The following is a 24,640-nucleotide window of genomic DNA, read 5'->3' as shown; positions in this document are numbered from 1 at the left end:
ACCATGACGACTGCCAAGCCAAGTGTGTGTGTGTGTGTGTGTGTGTGTGTGTGTGTGTGTGTATCTCCATTCAGCTGACATCAGCGATGGAGGCTCCTATGGATGCTTCCGGACCACAAACACACACACACACACACACATACACTCACCGAAAACAACATAGCAGCCAGTGAGTTCAGTAGCGAAATCTAAAAACAGCCGCCACTGCTTCCTGCTCTGGTGTGAGACCGTCAACTTGGGTGGCAGATGGAGAACTAACAGCAAACCCACTGATTTAAACGCCTCTCTCGCTCCACTGCCTGCGGTTTCTTCATTGTTTCGTTTTTTGTTTTTTTTTGGACTCAAAATGAACAATACCAGGGTGTGTGTGTGTGTGTGTGTGTGTGTGTGTGTGTGTGTGTGTGTGTGTGTGTGTGTGTGTGTGTGTGTGTGTGTCCGCGCGTGTGTGTGTCCGCGCATGTGTGTGTGTCCCCCCGCATGTGTGTGTGTGTCCCCGCGCGTGTGTGTGTGTGCATGCGTGCATATGTCAGCATGCCTGTTAATGGACCCATTTCAGTTTAAAAGGCCTAAGCAAATAGCAAATAAAACTTTCCGGCCAGATTTGTACTCAACACACACACACACACACACACACACACACACACACACACACACACACACACACACACAATACAACACAACAGTCTGGGGAAAACATTCACAGATGTGACCATTAAAGTGTCAATAACCAAACAACTACATAAACCACAGCTCAGGAACGTTAACATTCTGCATCCCGTGCACTTCAGTGTTGACTCGACTGTATATTAGCTGGATCTCAGAGTAACTGGATTTTTTCCTGTAAAGAAAAATAAAAGTAGTAATTTGGTCATTTAACAATTTTTTTTTTCTTCTCCGTGGAAACAAAGGCTGCTGTTGATTTATTCCTGAGAGCTGCGTTGGCAAATGTTAGGTAGAGATCGTCTATGTGGAGAAATTCTTCTGGCAGGATAAATGCTGGAACAACAACAGGGTTTCATAAAGACCATAATTTGACTTCGCCGGTTGGTGTTTAGCTACTATATCTGGTTCAGTATTTTTATGTGGAAGTGAATGACTGAAGCGCGCACAGTACGGCATTTTATACAGCGTATAGGATATTGCAGGATGCGACTCTTGTACAGCTTATTGTTCAGAAATGCAGATGCGCAGCGAGATAATGCGGCTAATGACTCCCTGAATAATGGTGGTGGAGGACATGGCTTGCGGCATTTATTTACCTGCAGGGACTCCAGGAAGCGGAAGGAGCCCAGACGTCTCCCCCGAGGCACCAAACAAAAGGTGGAGTTGTGGAGCAGCTCCTGGTAGTCAAACCTAGCAGAGACAGAGACAAATACTACGTTCATTTACTTCATACTTATATCATATCAATGATATATAAGTTTCGTGGATTATGACGTTACTGTTCATGAAAAAAACAAACTATATTCATAAATTTGATGTGTGGAGGTATTCACTCCCTGAATGAACGTCTGCTTTTAAGCTATGCTGCTATCCGTTCCAGAAATGTATTCATATTTCATTTGTTTTTTCAAGGGTTCTCAGCTTTTTCTACTTTCAAGTTCCATTAATTCAAGTTCGTAACGACCCAAAATATTTTAATTCATTTTAATCAAATAATCTATTTGAAGTTAATGAAAAGAGTTGGATGGGACTCCAGTTTGGAAGGGTTTAGATGGCAGACCAGATTTAATGTAATCTGGATCGCATATTGAAATATTAACATTACAGTTGTTTGTTTTAAGGAACTTTTCCATTATTCATTACAACATCCAGAAATGTTTAGAGTTTAGACGATCATTTAATGTCTATGCATTTTCCAGAACTCACCATGAATTACTTAGATTATATTTTTTAATTTATGTAAAATTGTTTGTACAAACATAATTCAACATATTTTTAGATGATTTGTTTTTTTTCTCTGAAACCCACAAAATGATTTATGGGTTAAATTGGCACCACCTGATCAAGCAGTAATAGCACATATTTGCTAGGATACAGTAACTACAGTGTTTGTAACAACATTTTGGGCAATTTCTTAGACTTAAGAGTGAAAAGGAATCAAACTGAGCTTGAAAAACAAACAAGCCAATGATCATTAAAGAACTTTCATCTTCCCATTGATCGTTACAGCGGAAAAGTGATTGATGACATCATCTCAAACAACATAAACAGCGCTCAGTAAAAATTGCTACTAGTGTGGCGACAGCCTTCTTTTTTGATACGTGATATTTAACATCTGTCACACATAAAATAAACAAGGAATTTTGTGGCTTCTCCGTTCTGTTATTTAGTTCTAATGGCTGCGATTATGTGGAGTCATAAATCATTGCTTATTTCCCTCCACAGACATGTTGGCACCGCTACAGATAGCTACTGCATGTTGGAAAATATATCCATCACCCAGCTCATGAGTGAATAAGCCTTCATCGCTCTTCTCTATTGATTTGTGCCATAGACAAGATGGCTTGAACTTGCGCCAAGTAAGAAATTGTCAGTGAGTTCCATCACTACGTACTCGTATTTCATACTCCTGCTATGTAAAAGAAGCCAAATGGAAACCTCAGCATCAATGCTTTCCTGCGCTGGTTGGGTAGAGGAACGGAAACATGGCATCGCGGTCTTACGATAAAGAGCGAACAGAGGAAACTCTTCTGAAAGCCTTCACTCTGTTGCTCCTCATCCTCTCACTGCTCCGCCCTGCTCTCTGTTTTTCCTCATCTTCACGTTCTCTCCTTCCTCCTAATTTCCATGCATTCAGCTTGTTTATTGGTCAGGTCAGTGCGAAATATGCACGCCGTTAATCTTCTTGGTTGCTGCGTCGTTTCATTTCATGTGTGCGTATGTGTATTTGTGTGTGTGTGTGTCTGAAATCACACTCAGCAAACACTCGCATCAGTTCACTGAAAGGCAACCTTGTTTGGTGTTAGCTACGGTCCTGCCTCAGTCCACACTCCCACCTGTTGATAGAGCTCTGCTATCATCACTTATGTGTGTGTGTGTGTTTGTGTGTGAGTGCATGCGTGCGTGTGCGTGTGTGATGGATCTGTGCACATCTGCAGAGTCATAAATCCCCAGCGTGAAGCGTCGATGTACATTTGATATGAATCTCCAAACAAAAATATCCCTCAAGGCAGTTAAAGAGATTTATACAATATATTTCTGAGGGATTATGAGACGAAATCTCCTTCTGATGTAGGATTACGATAAACACATGCATTTAATCTATACATGAGTAAATTAATGTGTAGATTGTGTGCGTGGGGATGTATAACTCCTGTTACTTTACGACGATAGCTGTGACTTTGTGTTGCTTTCAAACCAAAACAAAGAAGATATTTTTGATAGTCACATGAATATTTCAACATATGTAGAGAATAAACTGATCGCATGCCATTTTCCTGCGTGAGTGTGCGTTTCCATGCATTGCACCTAACGACTGCAGCACCACTTGGTGTTGCAAATGAAGCAAGACCAAGCTGGTGAGTGTGACCCACTTATCTCTCCTGGCCTGCTGGTGTGTTTTCTGTGTGTTTGAGAATGCAGCGTTCAGCGAGTCTGCGAGCGATTCTGACTGTAAATCCAGAATTCTGGCTGGCCATTCTGCCAGCTCCTGCTCTTTAATGAGCAGATGAATGCAAAGAACAAGTAAATCATGTACCAGCACTTTGTTTCCAACAACAAACGAGCAGGCTGCCTCTCATTTTCTGCTCAGCTTCGTTCGTGTGTTGTGTTTTTTATTCCACAGGCACATATGCACAGGTTTCTTTATCATTAAGGTAACCCAAATGTCATCTTAAACCTTGTGTGTGTGTGTGTGTGTTTGTGTGTGTGTGTGTCTCCATGTTCTCTCTTACTTTTTCAGTTCTAAATGTGCATGAACCCAGATAGTCTACAGACTTTCAACGGATTTTTTTCCCAGGAGGTAGAAGTTTCTGGCACAAAAAAACAAATGTACATGAAGGGAGGAAGGAAAAGTACTTTGGAGGACAAAACTCTGGCAAAGCATTACAGTCGGAGCAACTGTTTTATTTGACCATTTAAATGTGACATAAATTGACAGCCAAAACCTACTGTTGTTCCCCTAAATGTTCCTGGAACACTTTTAAATGTTCCCTGATCTTTAACCCAATAACATCCTCTTAAAGAACTCCTCACCACCTGTAAAAATGTTCAGGAATGTGATGTGTAAAAACCTTGAGGGAACATCCTATAATACCATTCTGAATGTTCCCTGATATCCCACCAAATAAATCATCAATATGTTAATAAAACTGAGGAAGCTGAAAAACTCCTCTTAAAAATTAATTTATCTCATATGATCCCCTTCATGACTCCGGCAGCAGCAATGTCATGAGATAAAACCATGAAATAAATTAAATCTTCCTGTTGGGAATTCTGACCTGAGGGACATAACCACATAAGGATGTTTTAAGGAACACTACTCCAACCGCCCTCTTGGTTCCATAAAGCTGCAGGATCTTTGTCACATAAAGAACCTTTTAGAAAATATATTTTTTTAAAAAAGGTCCCTGCTCCTGTGGAGATTGTATTCAAGAGTACATGATGACGTGTAGGAATGTATAAGCAAAGGCTCGTTGCATATTAGAGTGGGAGAGCTAGTGTGTGTGTGTGTATGTTACATGTATGGATCAAGGGTTCAAGTAAGTAAATGCTTTGTGTGCTGGACGTCAGCTGACATGATTACTATATATGTAGAAGCTTCCAAATGGATGAACTCAGATGTGTGAGTGGATGTTGATGACCTCAGATTGATTACAAGAGTAAAAAAAAATGCATGGATGATGTAAACATGCAAATAATTATATATAACCTGGAGATGCTGCAGACGACGATTACACTCATCATTTATCAGCTGTCAGTTACCATTTATTCGAGTGCATGATATACATATATATATATGCAAAGATGTTTATATATACTGTATATATATATATATATATATGTATATATATATACACAGTATATAAACATCTTTGCATTTTGCTTTTGAAACGATGTCAGAACGCTACGATCCATAATTAATAATCAAAGTAGATCATTTTTTTTGTTTTGGTTTAAAGGCCTAAGTCTTCTGCTTCTTCTTGCTCTCATGTAAATATTTTATGGGATGTAACAGTAGCCAGCTACTCACCATCACATCCAAAACCAGCCACAGTAGAGCCCAATCTTAGGTGGAGCCAGACCCCCCAACCACCCCTCACCCGTCATCCCCACCCACTGCAGCCTCAGAAATATTTATAGCCACAGCTGGTTGTTCCACACTCACATCATCCAGCATTAATGGCAACCGCTTGACTCTGCTCCCGAACCGCTAATGTCGTGATGCTAGGTGTTGTAGGCAAATCACATACTCTTGATTGCACGTATAATTGTAGGTATGTTTATATTCTACTCATCACCGTCCTCACACTTATTTAAATATTAAACAGCTACTAATGAGCCATTCTACAAGGATAAGAGAAGTTGATTGTGTAGCCAGGATGCACACTCACACAGATCTAAGCCGATGTGTGTGTGTGTGTGTGGGTGTATACATATTTTTTCAATTTTGTATGTTAGATGCTGATGGATTTGTCGTCCTCTGCTGCTCTCCATCACACACATGCACTAAAAACTGATTAATAAATAAAAATCGACTCGAGGAGGCGAGCAGTGATGGTGGGGGGGGGGGGTAGATAGTCCGTGATTGACAGTGGCTTCTGGTTCAGTTGATCTCCATGTTGCTTCCTGTAAAGGTCAGGAGTCAATAGACAGCCAATGTGTTTCAGTTTGTGTGTGTGTGTGGTGTGTGTGTGTGTGTGTGTGTGTGTGTGTGTGTGTGTGTGTGTGTGGGGGTGGGTGGGTGTGTGTGTGCGTGTGTGTGTGAGTTCCTTAAGTGTATGTGGCTGACCAAGTTTATGGATTAGCTGCCACCGCACTAACAGGCCACCGTCGATACTTTTCATAGTCATGTGCACCTCATCGAGCACAACAAGACCTGAATGACAGAAGCCACTGACTTGGTTAATATCAGCGTGCACGCACACATGCACACGCACGCACACACTGGCACTTGTGACGGGTAATAGGCCTCAGCAACAAGACGCTGTCATTCCATCCTTGTGAAGGGTAATCCAATAATGCAGGACGACGCTGAATTGTCTGATGTCTTCAGCCACAGAGCGAACAAATAAATAAGTATCATTTACTCGTTTCAACGGGTAACGTCATAGTGACGGCTTCTTCCATCACCACTTCCGTCCTTCCCTCCTTCTCCTGCAATCCTGACTTCAATATTCATGAATGGGTTTTGTTAAAACGGGATTAGTTCTCCCTGCACAGAAAAACTTCTTGCAACACATTGCTTGCAAAAAAACATAAATAATTTCTTTCTGGTGATGATCTGTTTGCAAGTTTGATCCCCAACAACTGCTGAGAGGTTGTAAAAATACTTGCTCTCGACAGTCAAGACTATTAAAACACTAACACGGTTGTTTGTATTCAAACAAACTAACTGAGAAGCACACAGAACTTGTTTTACAAACTCAGCAGTGTGTGACTAAGTGTTTGCTTTGAATAGTGTGGAGGGGGGGGGGTGCTGACGATGATGTCACACGCCTCAGCGTCTCCTATTTTCTCCTATATTTAATGAATTGTTTTTAGAATATAATGATGGTGAGGCAAGATTTTACTTTCTAAATATAAAAGAACGGCGACGGATGAACCAGGCTGCAGCTGCTAACGTGCTAACACCCTAGCTCATAGGAACCAGTGAAACCACCACAAAAATAAGCAACGGTGTTTCATGTCATCTCGATGTGTTTTCGAATTACAAGCCGTCACTGCGGAAACCAGAAAATAGGGAGTCAGTTAGGATCTTTTAGTGGTGGACACAGTTTGGTTATTTTCTTATTATTCACGGAAAACTATGGAGGATGAAAAATGACCCAAGTACAAATACATAATTTCCGTGAGCAAAATGTAATGATATTTCATTTGGTGCCACTTTACAAAAAGTCTCCCCTTATACAGGGTTAAAACATGGTTGCTACTTATTTCTTGCATTGTGAAAACGGCTAAAAACACAGTATTATAGCACATCCTCATATTGTCGAATATTGATTCATATTGCAATCTTCCAATTCAATCCCACCTTATTTCGAGACACCGTCTCCCTCGCTTCACCATTTCTTTATTCTTTTTAAAAGGAGAGCGATTGGCTTCCTCGTTTCCTGATGATGATTTAATTGTCATGTTTTTTCAGAGCTGGGGAACAAATTGTGAAACCAAATCGTAGTTGCTTTTTTTGTGTTGTTAATAGAAATGTAATTGTGTATAACGGGCATATCTTGTCTCATATTGATTGCAGCCCCTGAATTGAATATAACCCCATCCCCCCACCACCACCACCGTCCAACAGATTCACATCAGTGTTGTTCTAGATTGTTTTAGAGCAGATGATAAAAAGGGGTGGGGGGTGGGGGGGTTGGATGAAGGGAAGGGAGAGAGGGAGAGAAATATACATAGCCAGCTGCTTTAGCCTCTGGGGTGTGTGTGTGCATGAGTGTGTGTTTGGGGGGGGGGTAGAAAAAGTCACAGAACTTCAGCACTGTCTGCAGGCAATGGGTCAGGCACTGGGCTTCAACCTACTCTGAAACATGTCATCAAATAGCACCGATGGTACCCAAATACCCTGTGATGGACTGGTGACCCGTCCAGGGTGAACCCTGGATAGACCCCCCCCCCCCCCCGTGACCCTTAACAGGATGAGCAGTAGAAAATGGATGGATGGATGGTACCCAAATATAGAGCGTGACACAAGTGAGAGATGAGAACAACAAATTACACAGATTAGAAGGTTTGAAGATGGGGGGGGGGGGGGGGGTGCCAGGAACAGAAACAAAGGGAAGGGCACAAAGCTAAATAGGTGGTTCAGGTTTCATTGTGTGGAGAAATGAGGTCTTCTGGTATCCACTTACATTTTGACAAACAGAGAGGAAGAGGGAGACGAGGGTTTGTCCCTCCTGAAGTTACACTGATGTCTCAACACTGCTAATCTCCTTCTCAGGCCCAACATCCCTCCTTCATCATCTCTTTAATCTCAAAGACAAAGACGAGGTGTATCCAGATGTTATAAAGCCTATCCTTGCAGCTGTTTACATGCACCCCGCTTCCCACACACACACACACACACATGCACGGCCCGTCTTTACGGCAGATGGACAGATAAGCCTCCTTGTTCATACCACTCCGTCTCCTCCTCTCTACAAACTCCATACACGTTAGCAGTATCTGCACTACCAGTAACACTCGTCGACCCATTCCATATCGCCGTGCGCCACCCCGAATGTTCATAGTCAAGTTTTTGATTGATTGTTATGTGACAGATGGATTAAACAGTGAGGTGATGATGTTCACTAGACCGGTTATGAAATTTCTGTTTGCAAAATTATGTCATTTCTCAGAGAGAAACCGAGGAACCAAAAAAATGCTGATGAGCACACTAAACTTTTATTTCATTAATCAGATGCTTTTTTGTTTGGTTTCGATCACTTGAGGACATTAAGAGCCATTTTTCTATGTGCGTCACAGACAGAAAGCACATGAGCAGAGACAATTCAGCAAATACAGATATAAACGTCAATTTCTGATCAGCAGTTTTGGATTATTATTATATTTTTTTGTGTTTTATCAGATGCAAACTATATCATATTAACATGATACATATAGCATAATAGTCCCAATATTAAATCTCTGTCTGGTTTGAATCTTTACTTTGTGTCTGTTGTAATGATTTGTCAAGGCAGCATGGCTCGGAGGTAGAGTGGCAACGTGTAGCAAGTGAAGGGTCGTTGGTTCGATCCTCACTTCCCCCAGTGACCATGTCCAAGTGTCCTTGAGCGAGATACTGAGCCCCTAATTGCTCCTGATGGCCGTGTGACGGACTGGTGACCTGTCCAGGGTGAACCCCGCCTCTCACCCAGTGTCGGCTGGAATAGGCTTCAGGCCCCCCCGTGACCCTTAACAGATAAGCGGTATAGAAAACGGCTGGATGGATGATTTGTCTAATTCTCATTTCTTGCCATTGCTATTGATGGCGAACACTTCCACACGACTTGCTCGGTTCACAGCACGCGTGTTGAAAAGGGATGTGACAAATCCTTGACGCCTTTTAGAACTTTAACTGTAAGCTGATAAATGGAAGGAAAAAATATCTTAACAAAACTGTTGAGCTGATTTACTCACAGAGGCAGCCCCCCCCCCCAAAAAAAAAGAATTAAAAAAAAGAAAAGTTGCCAGTATCACACCATTGTATCAAAGAAAAGCTTTGCAACTTGAATTTTTTTTTTTTTTGGTCAAGTCTATTTTTCCATTTTTGATGGAAGTGTAACCAAACATCGCACCTCAACATATGCTCTCAGTTGTGTGACTTCCATGGAGGAGAGGTGTGAGGGTAATTGTCTGTTTTCCTCATGAGCATAATTAGCAGTTAGCATGTTATTCAGTTCATAAAATTCCTTCAGATTGATGTCAGTTAACTACTTCACTAATTGCAACCTATTGAATACATTTAACTTTAGTTTTGGATTTTTTTTTCCCTTCAAATTTTCACATCAGCTACCCAGCGAGCTGTAAACGCAGGCCTGACATTTGAGACTCTTGAAACATTCCGCTGTCTGCCTCCTGCTGAGCACGAGTCGAAATATCTGGTTCTTCATAGCCGCCAACGCTTCCTTGCGGTTGCTCGTTATTATTATTATTTTTTTACATTTTACACTCCGCTTCAGTGGGTTTGTTTGTTTTAGGATAGGAGAATATAGTCTGACAATAATAATCTGAAGGGGAGCGTTGAGACAGACTCAAACGCTTTAAAGTCCAGTGACCTCCTCCTTATGTTAGACACCTTCAGCGTGGCTGAGCTCGCGTTATCAGAAACCATCACTCCTCTGTCTCTTCACTCTCCTGCTGCAGACTCACTAATGGATTTCCTGCCACTCGGCTTTGTCTTCCTCCGTTCCAAAGAGTCATTACTGCTGAGGTGTTTGGCTAAAAAGGAGCGATATTCTTTTTTTCCCCCTCAAATAAATGTAGAAACAATTGTTTTTCCTATACAAAGTACGTTTAATGAATCGCTGCCTCCTCCTTGAATGACAAAACCCCTTTGTTAAAGGAATCAGAGGGTTTGTTTTTTTGGTTGAAAATTGAAAGAAGGCGTGAATAAAGGCACATTTTACATATTTTATATACTTGTTAATGAAATAAGTGTCTATTAATGAGATTAAAAGGCATTTTTTATGCAAAAAAAATTAAAATAAAAGCATGTAAATAACCGTAGTACGAAAGAACAGACAGGATTACGTTACATCAGCTGTCTGCTGCAGCATTAAGTGTCATTAACACTGGCATCAACTCACATTCTCACCTTTTAAATTAATGCTAATTTACCAGAAAATCCCTCGCAGCACAAACGGCACCAGGATCACACAACTCGCACCTGCAGCCGGAGTCTCCGCTCATCCTCCAGTGCAAACTTGAAATGTTTGCCAACGAGAGGGTCCCGCATTTAGATCGCTTAGAACACCAGAACCCAGGAGGGACAGTTGAGATTGATTGCTGGGTGTCACCAGATGATGAAAGAGTGAAGAGGGAGAAAGAAATGTAGCACTGTGACGGGGGGGGGGGGGGGGGGGGGGACTAACGGCCTGTTTTTTTCATGAACTTGAAAGGAAAAGTGCATGAAAAAAAGCTGTGTTTTTTTTTCTCCATATGACATTCTAAGTTTAACAGGACACTTTCTCTTGACAGCATATTACCTTAAAACTGAAAATATTCCCATTATTACAGCAAATAAGCTTATCTTGAACAAACTTTTTTCTCAGACCAGTTTTGCAAAATGGAAAAAGTCAGCTTTTTAAATGGAATGATCATATTTGTCAAACTAATGTAATATTCTTTAAAGTATAACTACTTTTGTTCTGAGGAGTCCCCAGCTGACCTGGGACACTGCGGTTTTAACCATTCTGTGAGCTCTCAGGAGATCTGGGCATGTCTGGGCGGGGGTGACGGTGAAAAGCAACGTTGATTCAAAACAGCAATGGTGGCTTCTGAGGAGGTTAGCGTAGATGCGACTGAGACATCAGTTACACAGCAGCAAAGAGAAGCGCTATGAGCAGTACTGCACTGATACACGACTATACTGCACTGATACACGACTATACTGCACTGATACACCACTATACTGCACTGATACACCACTATACTGCACTGATACACCACTATACTGCACTAATACGCCACTGTACTGCACTGATACACCACTATACTGCACTGATACACCACTATACTGCACTGATACACCACTATACTGCACTAATACGCCACTGTACTGCACTGATACACCACTATACTGCACTACTCGTCCACTATGCTGCACTGATACACCACAATACTGCACTACTAGTCCACTATACTGCATTAATATACCACTAAATCGCACTGATAAACCACTAAACTGCACTACTAGTCCACTATACTGCACTACTTGTCCACTATACTGCACTACTAGTCCACTATACTGCATTAATATACCACTAAATCGCACTGATAAACCACTAAACTGCACTACTTGTCCACTATACTGCACTACTAGTCCACTATACTGCATTAATATACCACTAAATCGCACTGATAAACCACTCAACTGCACTACTTGTCCACTATACTGCACTACTAGTCCACGAAACTGCATTAATATACCACTAAATCGCACTGATAAACCACTAAACTGCACTACTTGTCCACTATACTGCACTACTAGTCCACTATACTGCATTAATATACCACTAAATCGCACTGATAAACCACTAAACTGCACTACTTGTCCACTATACTGCACTACTAGTCCACTATACTACATTAATATACCACTAAATCGCACTGATAAACCACTAAACTGCACTAATACACCAATAAACTGCACTACTACTCAATTTACTGCATTACTACTGCACTATATTGCACTACCACTCCAACATACTGCACTACTACTCTACTGTACTGCACTATTACTCACTACCCAATCACTGGTCTTTTAGAAATATGTGCCGTAGAGTGGGGCTCATTTTCCAGAGGATTCCAGGAGTTAAAACCTGTATCGTATCAGGTTAGTTCTGAGCCGAAACAATATTGTGTCAAACATCTAAACTGGTTTAAATGGTGTGTGTGTGTGTGTGTGTGTGTTTGTGTGTGTACGTGCCTGTGTGCAGATCTCTGTGATCCATGTAAGGCTGTTCTAACAGTCCATTCCTGTCATGCAGTAGAGAACCTGAACCCTGCTTTACAAACCACATGAACCCTTTCATATCGTATCTGTTGTTGGTTCTGGCTGCACCGCACACACGCTCATCATGTACACAAATACACTGGCCACCGGGCGCCCTGTTATTACACACAATCCTTCCTCCACCGAGTGTGTTTCTTTTAATACCACTCTCCATGTGCACTTACTCTCTTCTTGGCCTCTTTGTCTTTATCTGCTTCTTTCCCTCCGTCTCTCGTTAATTACACTGGGACGGCAGCGCTAAGCTCTCTAATCTGAACAGATATGACCCCACCAGCAGTTGATCCCTTAACACTGTTACTTATACCTCAACACACACACACACACACACACACACACACACACACACACACGTGTAAATGCAAACAAATACTTTCTGTCCTCAATTATCACATTAAATGAAAGCAAGACATGGTTGCGTTTCTTCTTACCCAAAAAAAGACAAAAAAATAAATTGTAGAAGGGAGGCTGAACCATTTTCCCATTAAAATAAAGCATGCTTAAATCCGCTGATATTTCAAACTGACGAACCCCCCCCCCCGCCTTTTTTATATTCAACCTCAAATATGTCCCACATCCATTTAATAACAAAATTGTGGTATTATGCAGATTACAGCTACATTAAATACTGTATTCTAAGTAGTTCCGGCTTGGCTTATCAAAGTGCTTTTCACTAAATCTATTTAATGTAGCTGTATTTATTTTTTATTTTTTCATGGTTGGCTACAAAACAATATGATAAAAAGCAGCAAAAAAATCTGCAGGTTTTCTGCAAAAGCCCCTGAAAGTGGAATAAAGACTGCAGATTAAAGTTGTGAATTTGGGTTTATCACTATGAATGCACGTATTAGTACACTAGTCAGTAGTAGCTACAGGGACTGTGTGACAAACGTCATCATGGAGTGTTGTTTTCTTTACTTGCATAGTGAGAGAAAGAAATGGGACGACGGCTGTCTTTCCATTAGACTAAAAGCCCAGCGGTCGTCCATGAAGCCAGACAGAAGCCCACTTGCCCCTTGTGTGGCGAGACGAGGAACAGAGAGGGACGGAAAAAGAGACCTCAACATAGTCGCTGAGAGAAGTGAAGAAAAGTGGAAGGAGAGGGGAGGGCAGAGAAAAGAAGCCAGCTGAGGATAGTGGACAGACTTGGGTTTGATGTAAAAGAGGCGGCGTAAAGGTTAAACTCAAAGTCGAGGATCAAGACGGTGAATAGCATCTTGATGTTTGCCCCAACGGCCATGGAACAGTCTCATGGTGATACACTGAGAAAAAAACCAGTATGTGCTCTTATCGACAAGAATGGGTGATTTATCATTGGGTCAGAGCAGGACACCGCCTCAGGACGCTGCAGAACATCAAATAATGTTTCATGTCATGTGATTGCTCCAAAATCTTAGGCAAGTCCTGCATTATTACTTCATCTTGGGCCCTGTATCAAAATAAATGTCAGATGTATTTTTAGTTCATGGACGCTTCAGTAACAGGATGTCTTTTGAGTATTTTTACACTAATGTTTCCACTAGCAGTGCAGCTTCGAGGGGCGGCGTCGATGGCTTGGTTCACCACTTTGGTTCAGACTGAAATGGCACAGTCGACTGAGCAAACCATGAAAGTTTGTAACAAGTTTGAAATATTTGTAGTGCATCATGTTAAAAGTTCACCAGCGGAAAAAATTTGAAAAAAAAAAAAAACCCAAAACAAAAAACCTCTGCTTATTTATACTTTTCCATTTCATGGTGCCCTGAAGTAATCCACGAGAAGAAATGAGAAATTTTAAGAAAAGAAACCGCCAAAGGAAACATTTTAAATTTTCTAAAACTAAAATGGAACTATTAAAAGAGTCTAACTATTAAGGTGATGTCATATATATATATTTTTAATTATAGTGTTGATTGGCTGGACTCTGATCTGAAATGATCAAGAGCTTTGTAAAGCCCAGAGAGACAGAGGCAGCAAAATAGGGTACGAAACTAAAACACAGCTTGCACTAAAACAGACAGAGAGAAGCTAGAAAAAGCTCTCTTGTCTGTTTGCCTGCCCGCCTCTCCCCTGCAGTAGGTGTCTGCTGCTAGTCTAGCGTGACTGATCTGAAATCAGGTTTTCTGCCTATGAATATAGAGCCGAGCAAGGCGTCGACTTCCACTTCCACTGTTTTGTTTTTTTGTTTTTTCTCACTGCGTGGGTGCACAGGCCACAACCTCGCTTTCATTTTCCATTAAAGCTGGACACTTTATGCGATATGTCCATCTCAAAGTGAGGGACGGGAGGAAGGATGATGGAGGGTCATATAAAACACTGGAAATGAGAGTCTTTCATTATGGTGCTTCATAAGTAATGATGTAAGGAAGGAAGGATATACAGGAGGGAGGGAACCAGAGCTAAGCTGAGAGCAGAAGCAGTGAACATGCATCAGGACGGTCTTCTGGGTGAGACGAGAGAGGAATTATTTATAGTGAATTTACACATCAATGACAGTTTTCTCTCCCTCATGATTTCTGTGTTGCTGCATGCAACAAAAAAAAAGGTTGAAAACTCAACTGGATAGTGCAAAATACTGCATTTGTGAGCACATATGTGTACGTGTTAGTGTTAGGGTGCTGCAACTGACTACAGGATACACATTGTGATACATCAGCCAGTAAGTAATTGTGTCATGATATGATGACGCGATATAATATGATACGGTGCGATAAAATACTTCACAAGAATATCAGTACAGTATCATGAGAACAACATTGCAATATATTGCATCAATTTTATTAAACGGGCCAAATGTGAGAGCTGAAAAGTGTGTGTACATTTAATAATTAAAGCACTGAAAAGAGCAAACACATTTAGCTTTGTTTTGTTTTGTTTTTTTTCTTGCCTGCCTGCCAGATTTCGGTTAAACTGATGAGACAAGCCAACTGGCAGCGTGCTAGGCAGTCTATTAACAACACAAACACTCAGGACCACCTATGGCATTTAAGCCAAACAGACAACAACAAACACTGCATCAAATAGGGCTACCTTGGAGTACTGAGTACTAACACAATGTCAGTAAAGCTATTTTAACCCTGCCGCACATAAACAAGCAGCTGTACTAATAGCAGCATACACAGGTGGGGCTACTATAGGTATGGCTGTCATGTGGCAGTGCTGTTTGAGGTCAAAGATGTGAAAAAGTTTGCAGGGACTATAGGATCACTGTTGTGTGTGTGTGTGTGTGTGTGTGTGTGTGTGTGTGTGTGTGTGTGTGTGTGTGTGTGTGTGTGTGCGTGCGTGTGTCTGTGGCCATTTGTCATACATATAAAACCTTCCTTTGATGTGTTCACAAAGCCTCAAATCTGTGAACATACAAGCCATGACTAGGCTCGGACCACAAGTGCTTCATGAGAAGCCAAAACAAAAAGGCTTCCAAGACGAGAGGTGAAACACCAGTCCCACTCATTTTCGACCACAATGAACATTATGTCACAAGAGATTAACCGCCACCCTGCAAAAAAAAAACACACAGCGAATCTCGTTTTCAGACTTCAAACAGCGCTGACCTTAGGCTTTTTACGATGACACATAAAGCAAGCGGACTGCTGCTTGTTTTATGGAACCATCTCCAAACAGAGCCGTAATTCATAAAGGCTGGCCATTTATCATAAACTTCCAGGGTCAAATAAGAGGGATGGACTCCTCTACCTGGATTGATCAAACTTCTGATTGTTCTTCTGCAGAAGTTTGGCTCAGGTGATGTTTGTCAGCTCTTCAGGGAATTGTAATTCTAACAGCTCTGCTCTGGTTCTGCTGCATCTCCATCAAATGTAAACAGGGTTAGCAACTAGCTAATAACAGGCTAATAGCATAGAAAGTACACCAAGAGGTTCAAGTTGAAATGTTAATGGAAGGACAGAGGTGATGCCATTGTGATGTTCTTTACTGTTGTGAAAACAACACGTCTGCTTTGAGATGTGTGTGTGTGTGTGTGTGTGTGTGTGTGTGTGTGTGTGTGTGTGTGTGTGTGTGTGTGTTGGTGAGGGGTTGAGAGAGAAGAAGACTCCAAATCTCCAAATAAATTCTGTGCTTGTTTCCCATCTCAGACATAAATACCTCATTGTTTGCTAACACATTAGCTGTATTATACGCTGAAAATAAGTCAACATCTGTGTTTCCAACATGACCCAATAAATAATTTAACAGTTTCAGGTCAAACAATAACCAGCACTGTTTAATCAGATTTATAAATGTCAAAGACAACTGAAAAGATATTCCATATGAAAATGACGGAAACCTCAATTCAAATCTCTTTTATATTCACTCTCCTGATCATCAGGCTCCAAACCACCAAAATGAAATGTATGCACTGTAATTGCATGATATTAACCCAGATTGTTGTTGGTGTGTTTGTCTGTTTGTGTGTGTGTGTGTGTGTGTGTGGGGGGGGGGGGTGTTATTTGTTGTTGAGCGGGACTACTAAATATCGTTGAGGACATTTCCCTACTGAGACTCCCTGGTGTTAACGTAATCTGCCTCTGTTATATTTCATCTGCTATTAATAGTCACACGGTTTAGTTTTTTTTTTGCATATTTCAGTTAGCTGAATTTGTATCCAGTGACACTGGGAAACTAGTGAGTCATGCCTGACACACACACACACACACACACACACACACACACACATTTGTCTATATATGTTATTAAACAATCAGTTCGACTGAGGTGCACGCAGGTGAACGACAATCTAACTTTTCCAGAAACTTTAAATGACCTTCCCCAGCTAAGATGGATAATACAGCATCATATGAAAGAGAGTTGAAACAAAGCACCAATCCAACTATTCTTTGCCTGACAGTCTCCACCTGTGGAAGATATTAGCTAGACACACACTGCCCTTACTTTAGAGAGGGCTTAGAGGATATCAGAGCTAGCTGTGACCCTTTCACCTGTGAAGGATATTGAATGGACAAAAGACAGTCTGAGGCCGGCTCGCTGCAGACGTGTGCAGACAAGTGGAGCAGAAGAAGAAGCGAGAATACCAACAACAGTGGAATAGACAGCGTGAGGCGGGCGGAGAACAGATGTGTTCCTTTCTAGGGGTCATAAACACGGAGTCATTCAACTCTGAAGATGGCTGAAGGGCAGAGAGAATTGCAACAAAAAGATGGGGCATATAGCAAAAAAAATCACGTCGCTGCAACAGGAGCAAAAAAACAAATGTGTGGTGCAGGAGGAAGTGGGGGAGAAGACGGTAGTTGCAAGCACAGAAGGGAAGAAGAAAGAGCGCTATATAGAGAGACTAAATGGTTTGTGTTCAGACGCAAATGTGCTGGCGGTGAAATCCATCACTGGAGGTACGGCTGGCAGCTCATCTACACTGCAGCCTTTGTTTTATGGCGTTGACACTGCCACCGCTCCTGTGTTTTCATCAGTCAGGGCCCTGACACCACCCTGGGGAGCTGAACATGAACAGACCTACGTCGTGTGGGCGAGGAGATTGGTGCATCTGCATATCTGTGCGTGTGTGTGTGTTCTATCTGCATGTCCTGTTGTGGTGAGTGATGGCGTGTGTGCGTGCGTGTGTGTATGTTAAGAACTCACAGATTATAGCATAACAGTTGCATTACATGTTGATAAAATCCTTAAATGTAATCTGCATAAGAACCGCAGTGTGAGGCGAGTGTGTGCTCTTTTGTGTGGAACTGCATTTGTAGCTCCGGCCTTGCAGCGTTCTAGCAGTTTATATTTCAAACGCTCATTCTTCATGCTCTAAGGACAGCAGCAACATCTCCCAAAGAAACTCCCAAGGGTTTCTATTCAGGCCACAAATACTGCAGAGTTACACTTTAGAGGAATAATCCTCGCTTTCTTTGCACGATCCCGTGTTGCTTCACGTCGCCGAATGTTGATTATTGATCATAAAGTCCAAACAAACTGATTTCTTGATTTCCACTCTAGCGGCAAACACAAATGGACACGGAGTAAGTCCAAGGAGTTCATGAGTGTACACTTGCGTGTGTTTCCAGGTCCAGCCAGCAGGTTGAGGGGTGATTACATGAGGTCTCCAGGCCACGGCCTTTAAGGACCAGATCAGAGTGAGGTCAGGAGATTTCTGATCAGCAGGCTTTTCACTCCCTCATACTGTGACTGTGGACACACGTTAACAGGTGTGTGTGTGTGCGTGTGTGTTGGATTCATACATCGCTGATAGCTGTTTCCTGATACCAAGTCAGTTTTTTTTGGGGGGGGGGGGGGGTTATGCGGCACTGTCTTGGCTTTACTAGTTTTACATTTTATCATTTAGAAAGTGAGTTCAAACTTTTCTCACCAATGTTATATTGGATTCATTCAAATCAGACAGGAAAAGACAGAGGGCGTCCAACCTTGAACAGATAGTAAAGCTCCTTGAATCGAATCCTGATTTTAGGCTCTGGAGATCAAATTTGACTTGACTTAGGCAACGGAGGAATAACAAGACCAGTTCTGTTCCAAAAAATCCAAGCTGTACTTCGTTTTCTACAGTCTGCAAGCGTTTATGCGTTCTTGGGAATGTCAATCATCACATGTCCCCTCTGAGTTAACTTCTGACCTTGTGAGGGCCCGGACCAGTGGTTGGAAACCACTGAAGTGTCTTGTCAGTAAATGTAGTACCTCAGGTGATGCCCTTTTTCTTGTATTTATCTTCATGCATGTTTGTCTTTGTGAACTTTAGACACGCACAGGAAGGAAGGGGTCAACGAGCATTGGGATCTGTGTGTGTGTGTGTGTGTGTGTGCGCGCGTGTGTGTTAGTGTGTGTTCGTGTGTACATGTGAGCGAGACAGACTACATGATATGTGACACCGGCGTAAACACAGATTGCTTAGATAAATGGCAGACACAAGAGGTCATGTCAGTGTGTGTGTGTGTGTGTGTGTGTGTGTGTGTGTGTGTGTGTGTTGTGGCGTGTGTGTCTAATGCATTTATGCCCACTCAGACAGTTTTACGGCAGCCAGGCACAAACACAATCGACTACTGACTCTCACGGCGTCGCCAGCTTATCTAGATCACAACAGAGCACACACTCACCAGCTGAAAACAGCCTGACCACACACACAGACACACACACACACACACACACACACACACACACACACACACACACACACACACTGCAGTAACTATGAAGCATATGACCTCAATAGAGCTGGACACACAGTCCAACTGTGTGACCTCACTTGTTTTGGAATGACCCAACCATACATCAACAGTTGCCGCACACATGCACAGACACACATTTCTCCAGAAGGCATTTATGGAATATGTAATATTTTAGAGAGTTTTGGTGCAGAATTTCTCCCCAATATGTATTCGTGTCATCTGTATTCCCTGCGTTTGTGTGAGAGTGTTGTGATGATTATCTCATCTTCACTCCGGTGTGATCGATTCCTTGAAAGTAGCCTGTAGCCTTTAAAAGTATCATTTCCATTGAAGCAGATTCTAACAACAAAAAGGTATTTTAAAGGACGACTTCAACATTTTTGGGAAATTCTCTTTCACGCTTTAGGCCAAGAGTTAGATGAAGAGACTGATAAAACCCTCATTTCACTTTGCGAGATAGGAGACTGGAGCCAGGAGCGAGATATGCTTATTGCATAAAAACAGGAGGAAAGAAGCAGCCTGGCTCTGTCTGACGGTATAAATAGCTGTTCAGGATTTACAGCAGCTATAGGATGGACTTAATCTCTCTGAGACTTCCATGGTGGTCTGTTTGTTTTCTGGTTAATGTGCTTGACATGAAACAGTCTTGAACACTTGTCATTTTTGCAAATATTAAACAAACAGCAGTAATTAGTTCCCCTCAGATGTGCCAGGTCCAGCCTTACTGCTAAGCTAAGCAGTTACTTGTTCCAGCTTCAGAGACTTGGGAAATGGTTTTTAAAGGCTCTTCATTTGACTCCAGCAAGCAAGCAAATATTTGTGTATTTGCCAATATGTCAAAGTATGATAACGTTGTGGTTATGACAGTGAACAGAGAAGAGAGAGGAAGGCTGGAATGACAGAAAAATTAAAAGTACAACATCCCCTAAACCAGAGGCTCCCCAACTTTTAAACCCCCAAACTAAAGATATGTGGGATTCACAACCTCGTGCATCTCTGACGCTTTTAGAGCAGATTTACTTTATTTAAAATGTAAAGACTATCTTTTCTAACAATTATGGGTAAAATCGGTTATTTGTAATAACGTTACAATTCTGTGCTGCCAACAGCCGTAGGCCGAAGTCAACATGTCCTATTCCTTTTAATGTGATATCTCAGGAATGCCTTGAGGGAATTTCTTCAAATTCAGTTCAAATGACCACTGGAACCTAAGGATGAACTAAAAAAGATGTTGGTGGTCCAAGGCAAGATAACTGTTAACTAACATCTGCACAATATCAGTCCCACTCCTGCTAATATGATATCCCATGAATGTCTTGAAGAATTTTCTTTGGAAAAAAAATTGGCTCAAAAGCCCACTGGGACTCAAGGATGGACGTCTGGTCGTCGAAGGTCAATTTCACAGTAACAATGTGGTTCCTCTAGTTGAATTAGGTTTTTTACCACCACTGATGCTGCACAGTTTTCATACGGCCTCAAATCTGTCCACACCCGTGTGTTTAAACTTTCCCGTAACATCACTTTCAAGTTCCGCTCACCTCCTGCCCCTTTGCTCCAGGGTCCTTTGTCATGGGACTGAATGAAATACTTCAAAACCTGCGATTCAATGAATGATCCACGATCACAGGAATGATGTAAAGTCAACCCAAGAATCCTCCTTTCAACAGGCCACAAGAGGACATTACTTTTTCATGAGACACACTTGTAGCAGCTCCCAGGTACAATATCATAATCACTTTACCTTTGAAGTTTTGTACGAGCATGTTGGCTTGTTCAGGAGAGGAAAAGGTCAGTCCCCCGGACGTTCACTGAGCCTGGTGCTATCACAGCCATATGCTCTCGTTTCCACCTTCAGACCTCTGAGAATAGCAGTGACATGCATTCCTGTTCCTCTCATCACTTCCAGAAAGTGCAGCAGCGGGCCGCATATAAACTCTGACATACTGTAACGCCATCGGAAAAGCGTTTCATAAAGTGTCACCTTGAAGAGTTGAACAATTTTTGTTGTTGTTGTTGCTAAGATGCACATTTACAGCCTCAACACAATATATTCAAAACGCCTCGGGGGGCCTTTTCTGCCTGTCAAGTATGCGTCTCCATATTTCTGTCTCATCTCAATGGAGGATTTACAGCTCATTCCTGGCATGGATAAGCTGTGGCTACAAAATAAAATGATATTTGTCAGCGGGTCCAACACAAGAGATGGCTTTAGAGGGGAGAAAAAAAAAAGAGTCGCATTATGTGCTTTGAATCAGCAGGCCATCATTTCCACCTGAACTCAAGGCCTCTCCTCATTCAGAACGTTAGATCTGTGCTCCTGCAAGCTCAGGCAGGGTCAGGCAGACTGCAAAACACAACACTCAGCTTGTGTTAACTCCAATAAACACCTTCCTTCTCAATCCACAAATTAGTTGTACTACTAATCAGACAAGGCCATTAATTACAAAGCTGTGCTAATAGCCTGTGGTATCAAGACCGGATATGCACAATGGGATATAACCGATATAAATGAAGACAAACAATTGTTAAAGCAACATTCACCAACCTTTTCATCAAGAGCAAACTTTAAAAAGTGCATTTACGACTACATCTCCTCCTTCTATCATCAACCATGACGAAAATAACCATTTAGCTTCTCTGTACCCGTGGAACGTCCGGGTCATTGTCCTGAGGCAGTTAAAACAATGAAACTGAAGTGAAACTCAAGTCATTCACTCGCTGAAAGGCGGAGGAGTTTCACAGCAGTCTTCAGGATCGGAATTACTACTACTTCCAACTTGGATTTCTATCCTGATTTCTTCAGCATCATCATGCCCTGTCACGTTTTTTTTATTCGACACAAGTTGAGAAGCGATAAAACTTAAAGCGGTAATAGCCAATATTATCCGACCTTAGTCCATCTACAATGTAAACGCAGAAATACCAACTAATATTTGTTAAAAGTCTTATGAAATTAATTGCTAAGACTTAAATTTACCTTGGCTGACTCTTAATCCTTCGATAGTCCATCAGATATACTGCTAATAGTACCAACAATTACTTTAACTTGTGTCCTTTTCTCTTGTTTTAGAAATATGTTGTCAATTGTAACTTTGGAATTTTATGACTTAAATCGCCACCGTACTCTCTGTGGGACCACAGACCTCAGGTTGGGGATCACTGCTACAAGCAAAAATCAAATTGAATATCCCTTGTAAAGTAAATAATGCTCATAAACAAAAACAGTGGCATGGCAACATTTGAGGTGTGCAAATTTATAAAATGACCAGAGATTTTGTTGCACACGTAAAGTGCATAGAGAGACAAGCACGCACACTTTAAGCAAACATATTTTGACTCCTAGTTTTGAAAGCACCATGGTAAAATCAGCATGGATACTTAACAAACACACACACACACACACACAGACACACACACACACACACACACACACACACACACACACACACACTCTAAGGCATGCTTATTGGCCATGCCATCCTCAGCTTGTGCAGCGAAACGTGGAGACAGTGGGAGCAGTGTGGAGGGACTGGCCTCGCTCCAGAGCCTCTCCAGAACATTCCATTGAGACGACCTGCTTGCAGGCTGGTTGGTTGCTGGTAAACCAGCACAACAACAAACAACAACAACACCAGCTCTACATAATTTCTACAGGAAAAATCCATTCTGAAAGGAGATTAACCCATGTCATATTATTCTCCTGATCTCTGACAATGCTGCCTCAATTTGAAAATACAAAAGAAAAAACAAACCCAAAAAACAAAAGAGCTCTGCTTTCAAAGGCTTCATCATGCAATCAGTGGAGAGCTGTTGGGCTGATTCTATTACAGCATTTGGGATCATTTTACAGGGATAAGCGCTCATTTTACGGCTGTGAACCATCAGCATTTTAATGAATGTAATGACTCTTTTAATGTTAACACTCTTTTGTCTCAGGGTGCATTTTAAGTTTAGCGGCACCACAGGCCCTTTTAGTAACGAAGAACCTGTCCTACAGCTGCTGTCCATTGTGTGTGCCAGCTGTCCACCAGACAGCAGTTGATTTCTTGCCAATCAGCTTCTACTTTAATAACTTAGGTTTGTTAGAAACTGTTTGCACGATTAGAATATTTAGAATGAGCAGAGCAATTAAAAACAATTGTGACGCATATTTAGCATTCATGGCCTGGTGTCCGTAATTTGGTATAAAAGACAGATTATGTCCCCTAATGTTCAAGAAAGGAAGTGCATTTCTTTACAGATGCATAGAAACACCACGTGATTAGCCGGGATTAGCTATGGTCAACCAATGGCAGAAAAATGACAATAACGATAATATTTATTAAGATAATTTTTTTTTTTTTATAGATAGTGAAAGTCCATTGATGTGCAATAAAATTGTGCGAGATTACACAAATTTAACTTCAAACTAAGTGCTAATTTATAGCCTGTAGGCTAACCACTTCAGCACAATAACAATAGTATTCAGTATCGCCATGTGTTATATCTAAACTAATCTTTTATTTAGGAAAAACAACTTAACTACACAACTGATTTGATGGGTATAGCCGTTAGCTAACTTACAGCCTGTTAGCTCTCCATATCTGCTGCAAAAATGTACTTGTGGAAAATACAAACAAACAGGGTTTTGCACACATCAGACATCAGAAGTTGCAAATGAAAGCACTTCCTGTTGTCTCACTTTCGTTTACAAAGCCACCTATGGACACAAGACATCATTCGGGTATCGTAAACACAAACAGGAGTGTCCTTTATCCTAAAGGACAATTTTACTTAAACTCAAGCAATGTTTTCTTAACCACGTGTTTGTAGTGCGTAAATCTTTAAAGATTTGAACTGATCCTACTCTTTTATATATGTTTCCCTTGAAACAATAGAAAGGGCCCAAAATTAGCTAAGTCGTCCCAATGCTGAGCGAGATGCTATAAGCTAAGCGACTTCACAATGTAGGGACATAGAGTGAATTTCCATGTCAAAGTCCTTCCTCTAAATGCTTGTTTTTTGTCAAGGAGGGATGCCAGTCATGATCAGGGCCAATTAGCACAGACAACTGTCCGATATGAAACTACAACCGAATGTTGACCCCCATGTAGATCATGTTGACGTGAAAAAACAGGGTCCATTTTGAACACTACTAGAATTGTCATTGACA

The 24,640-nt window shown here is 41.6% G+C and overlaps 1 protein-coding gene across 2 annotated transcripts in view; it reads right to left on the bottom strand.

Annotated features, from left to right (window-relative positions):
* ext1c (exostoses (multiple) 1c) overlaps positions 1–24,640 on the bottom strand; it is a 76,080-nt gene that overhangs the window by 11,953 nt on the left and 39,487 nt on the right. For both annotated transcript variants that reach the window (XM_086192856.1, XM_086192857.1), the window contains exon 3: positions 1,260–1,353. In XM_086192856.1, the coding sequence (XP_086048982.1) occupies positions 1,260–1,353 (94 nt within the window). The remainder of the gene's footprint in view (positions 1–1,259; positions 1,354–24,640) is intronic.

The sequence above is a fragment of the Aulostomus chinensis genome, chromosome 22 (genome assembly GCF_037954235.1).
Source record: "Aulostomus chinensis isolate RoL2024-O1b breed Wild chromosome 22, RoL_Achi_v1.0, whole genome shotgun sequence".
In the NCBI taxonomy this organism is placed as follows: Eukaryota; Metazoa; Chordata; class Actinopteri; order Syngnathiformes; family Aulostomidae; genus Aulostomus; species Aulostomus chinensis.
Note: the sequence above shows the minus strand (reverse complement) of the source record. Positions and strands in the feature narration are given on the sequence as shown.